Here is a 9016-nt window from a genome sequence, read left to right on the forward strand (position 1 = left end):
ATATGTAGTGTTGTCTAATAACAATAAAAATAGTGACAGCTGTTACTCTGCTACACAAAAAACAATGTAGCATCTGTTAGAGTCTTTTGTCTAATTAATGGAATGTTAAAAAAATGTTAAAAACTCTGATATCAACTAAAATACTGTCAAGTATCTAACAGTATATTAAAAAAGTGATGAACCAGTATACTATAATTATGATGTGCAACATTCAAAGTATGGATATTATGCATCTAATAAACAATTAGATATGTGACAATAAATACATAAAATGATACATAAATTTAGTACTAAATAATACTAAAATTGTTGGTAATGATGAGGTTATAGTGTTTCTAAAACATTCATTACTAGGCCTATATTATATTTCAAATGATTAAAAGGACTTACTATGCTCAAGTTATATTTGTTAAAATTTCAAATACATACAATCAGCTTGTTTTATGATTTTAGCTTGTATTTAAAAAATGACATGTTCCCTTTTAGCATTTATGGAATATTAATGATAGAATAGAACTGTTGCAACTAGTTGTAGTTACTATCTTGCAAATTGTCAACACAATAATGTTTGACTATTACTAACTATCTAACTTCACAGTTTATTTACTTAATCATACGACTTTTCAGAAAGGTCAAGTGTGTATACTGTGCTATAAATTCTATTGTAATACTCATAAATATTGACTTCTGTAAAGATCATGATATCTATCCAAACTTAAAGTAGATAGTTATCACTATACTGTTTTGATAGCTGAGTTACTATGGATTTGACACTTTACTAATGACTTCAAAAAGGTCATAGGTAGTACTGCATGTGTAATAGCAATTAAAATAAAATGATAGCCCTTACATTGTTACACGCAAAACAAGACAGAATTTGTTAAAACTCGTTTGTTTAACAGATTGTCTTTGTTTATTTTTATTTCTGTGTTGTTGTTTAGAGATGTTATTAATAAGAACTTAAGAGAATAATTATGGTTCATGTATTGTAGGACCATGCATTTGAATTTTGCATATATAAAGTCTTATATATTTTATAGCTATTACATTGAGATATAAATGTATTGCCTAATATACTCTATGCAAGGGTGTTTTAGATATTTTATGCAGATATGCATTCAAAAAATTTAGTAACTTTTAAGTTCTTTTATTAGTCATTGTGATATTGTAAAAATTCACATCAGAAATATAATTGTAAAATCATTTATATATTATTTAAAGTTGTTAGAAGTTGCATGAGGTATTTCAACAGTATTTAAGAATTTCAAAGTTCATATAACAACTATCACTCACACCATAGTATGCTATGACCACTGATAATCATTTCTTAAGTGTTCATCAGCAGTCAATGCTTGCAATTCAATATATCATATAAGTCTCATACAGTAATAGAATAAAATAAAATAAAGTGCATAAAACTGCACATAAACATACTAAGTGGCTCTAATGTAATAGCAGTCTTAAGGACTGCCTGACACACACGGTGTGCTACTACTGCAAATTCTTATTGAACACACTTAAAATATTTTTAGATACTTCATAGGTTTAGAGAAAACTTAATGTTAATGTGTAAAAAGACAATTGTGAGATGTGTTTCGCGCAAATAAAAGGACAGATCGTCAAAGTTTAGTACATTTTTTTTAAACAATCTTCATGTAGTTTTTGCTTAATCTGAAATGGAGTCAGTAGTGGTTGTTCCTGTAAGTATAGTGCTATTGCTCCACTAACTAAAGGAGTAGCCATTGATGTTCCTGATTTAGCCCATTTTACATGCACCATCCACTAACAGCTATAATCAGCTGCTATTACATTATGGCTGGAGCAAATATGTCAACACAAGAGCCACCATTTTGTGTAGTAGTAAACATCATCTCCTTGAGCAGAGCCAGCAACAGTAATAACTTCTGATGCACTTGCAGGACTATAATAACAGGCATCACCTCTTTCATTACCAGCAGCTACAACAATTGGTATTCCCATATTAACAATATTGTTTGACATATTGTTGAGTAAATGGTTAAATGGACCACCTAATGACATTGAGATGATAGTGGACGACGAGGATTCTTATTGGTGATATTTGTTGCAGCAAAATTTAATCCATCTACAATAATACTCAATGGTGTTGAGTCGATACAAGTAATTACACGAAACACTGTCAAAACAGTTAGCCTTTTTTAGCAACCACCATAAAAGTTTTCCACAAGCAAGACTTGCTACATGAGTTCCATGTCCATGACAATCTCTACCATGTAGAGTAGTATTATAGTAGTTGTCAACTGGTCATAACCGGATATATGGCTCTATAACCATCAAATTCATAGTGATATAATTAATACCTATTTATATAAAACTTAGTATCACATATTGAAGTATTCTTCATTACCTGTATCTAATATAAATGTCAACACCTTTTCCATTTCTTCCAGGTTCAAATATACCATCTAATATTGGACTGACTTGATCAATACGATCCAATGCCCATGAAAGTGAGTGCTTTAACAAATGTCTCTTCTTCGACAAACTCCACATTGTCAAGATATTTTATCTAAATAATGATAGTTATATAATAGTAATATTCTTTTTATTGTATATATCTTAAAACGAGTCACATATTCCATGCATTTTGAGTTGGACTAAAATAACTTATAACCTGATAATGTAGGCAGGTTATTGATTTTTTATATATATTTGCAAAGTGGTGGTTCATGCAAACCACAAAACCTATCTTTTTGTGTTCTGCGGATATATAAGCCTACCAATGAGGAATATTATATATAATATATATATATATATATATATATATATATATATATATCAAACGGCTGTATACAGATTTATTATAACAGATGTATGATATAACTTATCATGAGATTCATACCAATCTACCCACTGTCACTTGATAATATAGCAATAGTAATAGTCTTTCAAAATTCTGATGTTAGCAGGTTTATAATGCTTATAGACCTCTCAATAATATTATAAAAATAAGATGAGGTCCATATTAACTTGCCTCTTTGCTGTTTTATAAAAGGAGCTCGAGTAGCTATTAGAAACTATCAGGTAAAATATTTTAAATTATTAATCTGCTATGAGCTCTATATGTGTTATATAGAGCCAACACTTCCATTATTCAAAATTTATAAGTTATATATAGATCTGTGTGTGTGTGCTTGTCTGTTAAGGCTAACCTTATGTGCTCATCTACTGACAGTTTGCAAACAATCACTTTAGCAAATTGACCTTCTATTTATGATTTTATCAGTCAAGGAATGACTTTGAACTTTTCAGCAATGGCTTCAAATTTCTCATGATCGTATCAGTGTCAGTACAACCATATACTGACCTGTTGTCTCTATTCCAGGAGCAGCACGAATAACTTGACGTGTAGCCCCCACATCTACAAGAAGAAGAACAAATATGAGAACTTGGTATTGACTTGTACGAAATTGCATGATTTAGTATCACGATACACTGTGTTGGTTAGCATGATTGGTTTCTATTTATCACGTTTGAACCACACCTCCTAATAAGAAAAGATGACATAATAAACGTAACTTGTTAGTGCTATATAAAGAAAAAACGCATGAGATAGTAAAATATTACAAAAAGACCAATTATTTTTCCGTAGACAGTTTTAGTATTTTTAAAAGACAATAAGATGCTCAATAATGAAGTCAACACAAAGAGCTGATAAATCAACAATGAAATTAAATAATTAGTGATTAATGATGAATTAAATAGTCTAAGAGAGAAAATGATTAATTAATGACATGAAAAATAGCTAATAGCCTTGATTTGAAAGTGGGGAGAAGAATTAAGATTTTTAATAAGGGGAGGAAAAAAGTCTCAAAGAGGTATGGCGCTTTAGAAGAAAGAATTTGAATGCGCAGAAGTTTTAAACGGGGACACTCTGATTGAGAGAATGTGAAAAACTAAAGATGTAAGAATGCAGATTTTGGAACACAAGAACATCATTACGAACATAATTAATATTTATTTATATTTAATGAATAGGAATATTCTAATTGAGTAAGTATCAATGTAATGTTTAAAAGAATACATTTATAGTGACCAATGTTTGCTTTAGGTATAATGTACCATAATTGAGATAATTTTATTTTACTTCTATTTTGAACTTTTATTTTTATTAGTCTGGACCTTGACAATGTGGATATTAATATTAATAAATTAATCCACTGAAATCATCCCATGATATATAGCAATGATGTATAAGTCCCTAACTTATGAAATACGAACTACGACAAAACTAGGCGTCCAATTCACGATATTCCATATTAAAAAATTCACGATTTAACCGGAAATTTGCGATATCATATTTACAATTCACGATTTTTACTATGAATTCGTGATTCTTCCACTTCTTGATTTACAGAGAAATCTCAATTATTGCAAATCGCAAATTAACAATTTTAAAGTTAATGTGCAATTCTTGATTGGTAATCGTCAATTTCTCTGTAAAATCGTGAATTTGAATATGCAATAATCTGGGTATATTTGACATGGAGGAGATGGAGAAGGTGTTGATATTTATATTTAGATGCAGGTAAACAAGAAATTTTATAAATGTTTTGATTCTATATAAGTATTAATTATGATCACTATGAATTTGATGGTAACAGAGCACTGTACACTGGATATGATCCAGTTGACAACAATGATGGAATTAACCAAAGGGGTAGAGGACATGGAAATCATGTAGCAAGTTGCTTGTGGAAAAAATTATGGTGTTGCCAAAAAAAACTATCTGGCATGCTGTACAATTAGACAGCAGAGTGAATATAACTTGTGTTAAAGCCAACACAGATCGATGCAGGACACTATAGTCAGATATGATATTATTGTCAAGTAAATGTATTAATTTCTAGATAGAGATTTATTAATGATGACTAATGATGATGTCACATATATTGTTGCTACAGACATTAAATAAGAATAAGGACATGAAAATATACATATTGTCTTGTGTCATATCATATCTATCTATCCCATCCATCCATCCATCCATCCTCCATCCATCTATCCATCCAACATCTATCTATTTATATTTATCTATATCTATATCTATATCTATCTATTTATCTATATATATATAAAACAACCAGTCTTTTAACATTATACTAACATTAAAGTTATATTATACTATAACATTAATAGTATAATATAACATTAAAGTATATTATACTGCCTAGGCAATATAAACAATTGATTGAATGTTAACCATCCATGGTTTCACACTTGGAGGTGTAGCTGAATGTGATACCTATAAAACAAAAATAGACAAACTAGCACTATGTATTGTGATGGTAAATATTTCAATTTTGTACAAAAAATACTTAAGTCTATATTAGCGTCTTCTCTTTCAAATTAACAAACATTGTATGTTTGTGGCTATTTTTGTTGTGTCTATTAATTTTGGAGATGTGGAGTAATTGTTTGTATTCCATTTCAAATGTTAACAGTTATGGTTCAAGAATGGAGGGGTAATCCACTGCTACAGTATTACTGTCTACCAATATTATGACACTCTTATGCAAACGAGCTTATTGTTGTATGAAATCTCCTCAATTGAGGTCCTCACTTTGTTTCACACCATAAGAAGGTCATGAGATACAAGCTATCTCAGTAACATCAACATGCAATTTTTTCTGATGTTTTTAGGAAAAAAAATCACTCTGCAATTTTTATATTAATTTAATAGATTTTTCTGAAATGTTAAAGTATTAAATATCCTGGAGTTATTTTAAACAGAACCAAGGACGGACCATTCCAATTTCTTATTTTAAATTTCTTTTTTCTATTTTCCCTCACGTTTTGAATAATTTCACTAAACGATCCAGGTACCAACCACCCCCCCCCCCCCCCCCCCCCCCCTCCCCCCCCCCCCCCCATTTCCCCATCACCGTAATTGTAAGTTGTTACATCATCGTTCGTGAATTTGGAGGAGTGGTTCAACGTGATGATTATAAGTAAGCAGCTACTCAAATTAACAAGTGTATCGTGATGTAAACATGCAATTTCCTACAAGTCTGTATCAAGTTCTAGTATTAATTCTTCTCTTTGCAGTGTTGTGCAGACACGTCGAGTAATTCGTGCTGCTCCTGGAATCAAGACAAACAGGTCAATATATGGTTGTACTGACACAGATACCAGTCATGAGAAGATTTAAAGCCATTGCTGAAATAGTTCGAACTCAGTCCTTGAATTCAAATTCACAAAATTGAAGGTCCATTTGCCAAAGTGGTTGTCACAAAGCTCTCAGTAGATAAAGCACATAAGGTTAGCCTTAAAACACACTCATGACACACACACACATAAGCAAATATATATCTGTGCTTTTTACTGTAGTATAGAGGAATCTTCAAGAAAGGTTTTATGTAACATACATATATAATGAACCATGATAATATATGGATATGCCTTTAGCATGAGATTCATGCTTTAACATATCCCTATTGCCACATAAATATCATTTGCCCAATATAAAGTTCTTAACTTAAAAAACTCTCATTAGCATGATTATTATAGACCAATCAACAATGATAGAAACCATAAAAGTTGCCATGAGATCTATACCAACCTAGCATGTTGCCAAGATAAAAGATGGAATGGCTATGTATGCTCCAGGGTTATAGTATTGATCAAACAGTTCTACTTAAAATATATGGACTATGAATCTCATTATGTGATATATTATCATTATATATCTATTCTTCAGATAAAAGATCTTGACAATGTGGGTTTGTTGAAGAAGAGACATTTGCTAAAGCTTCACTTTCATGGGCACTGGATCGTATTGATCAGTCAGTCCAGTATTAGATGGTATATTTGAACCTGGACGAGATGGAGAAGGTGTTGATATTTATATTTAGATACAGGTAAACAAGAATGTTATGGATGTTTTGTATAAAGTTAATTTCTGCATATAGGTATTAATTATGATCACTATGAATTTGATGGTAATAGAGCACTGTATACTGGATATGACCCAGTGACAACTACTATGGAACTAACCAAAAAGGTCGAGATTGTGATTGGACATGGAACTCATGTGCAAGTCTTGCTTGTGGAAAACATTATGGTGTTGCCAAAAAAGCTAACTGTTACAGTGTTCGTGTATTAGGATGTAGTGGTTCAGCACATGGAGTGTTATTATGGATGGACTTAATTCTGCTGCATCAAACACACCAGTAAAAACCCACGCGTCCAGCTATCATCTCAATGTCATTGGGTGGTTATTATACTAGTTCAGTTAACAACGTGTCAAGCAATATTGTTTTAACAGTGGAATACCAATTGTTTGCATCTGCTGGCAATGATGGAGATGTGCCTGTGATCAAAGTCCTGCCAGTGCACCAGGAGTTATTACTGTTGCTAGCTCAGCTCAAGGAGATGATGTGTCTTCCTTCACAAATGGTGGTTCTTGTGTTGACATATTTGCTCCAGGCTCTGATTGTGAAAGCAGCTGATCATAGCTGTAATAGATGTTCATGTACAATGCTAAATTCTGGAACATCAATGGCTGCTCCTTTAGTTAGTGGTGCAATAGCACTATACTTACAGGAACAACCAGCACTACTGACTCCATCTGAGATTATGCTAAATTTAAACGAAAATTGTTTGAAAAATGTACTAGACTATAGATTTTGGCCTACAGATTATACGAAATACAACAACTAACTGTCTTTACACATTAACAGTAAGTTTGTCTAAACATTGTAAAATTATGAAAATATTAACAATATATGTACTTATGCTAACTGTGTGTGCCAGGCGTGTTAAGACTTTACGACCAGATGATTCTTTTATATATAGTTTATGCATTTTACATTTTTTAATTCTATTATTGGCATGAATTATGTGGACTAATTATTAAACTAAAAGCATTCACTGCTGATGCATACCTTAACAAATGAATTTAAAAATCACACATTAAACATGAATATAGTGTGAGAATAAATTTATAAAACTTTAGATTTTTAAATGCATCTAATATATATCATGCAACTTCTATCAAGTCATCTATGTATGATTTTGCAATTGTAATCTTTTATGTCCATACTTTCAATATGACATAGACTAATTAAAGAACTTACAAGTTGATACATTTCATTGCATAGAGTATGTTATGGCAATATATATGAAAGTATCAAGGAAATAGCTGTGAAGCATGATAAACGCTATGTATTAGATTCAATTGTGTGGTTACTAAATGTAGGAATCATTTTTCTCACATTATTGTTTAATGTAGTCCTATTGACATGTTTGTCAACCTTCTTTTTACATTTTACAAAATGTTAGAGTAATATTTATCACACGACTAATGTTATTACTTAATCAATGGGTTGATTATCAGCTATATAAATGAATTTGTTTGTGTCCTAGTGTAATAGTAATTTTTTGTAATCACTCGTTTATGTTTTTTAAGTAGATTTTAGTGAACAAATTGGTGTGTATATGTGTGTGTATTTATTGAGTTTATAGTTCTAATAGCAGGTGTAATACTGGACGCTTATAAGGTAGTTATTACACACAAAATACCTAAACAGAAAATTTTCTCTTAATACCTTTTATAAGTAACTTCTCTTTTGCAAAAGTAAAATTATATATTCAGATATTAAAAACATATATATAATATATATAACATTTAAATAAGCTTGACTATGTATAAAAATTTTAATGTTCTATAGTAAGTAATAATCAAAACAATATGTATATTTATTGTTGGTGAAAACATGCACTTACAATGAAATAGCAAGATTACATTATTAAAGTCAAAACCACAGGCCCATCATCACTAAAAGTTAGTTTGCGTTTCTAATAAACTCAAAATGAAGTCAAATTATACATAATTTTGAGAATTAAGTTGGACTCTTATTAATATTTGTTAGATATAATAGCATTATGAGGTTTACTATATTCTTTAGGCTTCTAAAAAATGTTTTTATAATCATAATTTGACCAATTTGACACCCCTAATGACTTCTACAAATGG

At 30.7% G+C, this 9016-nt stretch overlaps 2 protein-coding genes across 2 annotated transcripts; one reads left to right on the top strand and one right to left on the bottom strand.

Annotated features, from left to right (window-relative positions):
* Positions 1 to 1805: 1805 nt before the first annotated feature.
* On the bottom strand, positions 1806 to 3455 carry LOC121392712 (alkaline protease 1-like). Its single transcript, XM_041523815.1, is given in 6 exon segments — positions 1806 to 1850; positions 1852 to 2067; positions 2070 to 2172; positions 2387 to 2493; positions 2495 to 2548; positions 3336 to 3455. Coding segments are annotated over 6 exon segments (645 nt in total).
* Positions 3456 to 6149: 2694 nt separating this feature from the next.
* LOC121392710 (subtilisin-like serine protease pepC) lies at positions 6150 to 7215 on the top strand. The gene is made up of 3 exons (XM_041523813.1): positions 6150 to 6225; positions 6797 to 6824; positions 7014 to 7215. Exons 1-3 carry the CDS (start codon positions 6150 to 6152, stop codon positions 7213 to 7215), a joined length of 306 nt encoding a protein of 101 aa, XP_041379747.1.
* The last annotated feature ends 1801 nt before the right edge of the window (positions 7216 to 9016 follow it).

Source organism: Gigantopelta aegis, unplaced genomic scaffold (genome assembly GCF_016097555.1).
Source record: "Gigantopelta aegis isolate Gae_Host unplaced genomic scaffold, Gae_host_genome ctg4336_pilon_pilon, whole genome shotgun sequence".
Classification (NCBI taxonomy): domain Eukaryota; kingdom Metazoa; phylum Mollusca; class Gastropoda; order Neomphalida; family Peltospiridae; genus Gigantopelta; species Gigantopelta aegis.

What these genes read in the sequence shown, in the direction of transcription:
- LOC121392710 (XM_041523813.1), top strand. Translation starts at nt 6,150, where the DNA reads ATGGTTGTACTGACACAGATACCAGTCATGAGAAGATTTAAAGCCATT. An exon ending in AGTTCGAACTCAGTCCTTGA is followed by an intron (nt 6,226 to 6,796) that starts ATTCAAATTCAC and finishes CTAAAGCTTCAC; the next exon opens with TTTCATGGGCACTGGATCGT. An exon ending in GCACTGGATCGTATTGATCA is followed by an intron (nt 6,825 to 7,013) that starts GTCAGTCCAGTA and finishes GATATGACCCAG; the next exon opens with TGACAACTACTATGGAACTA.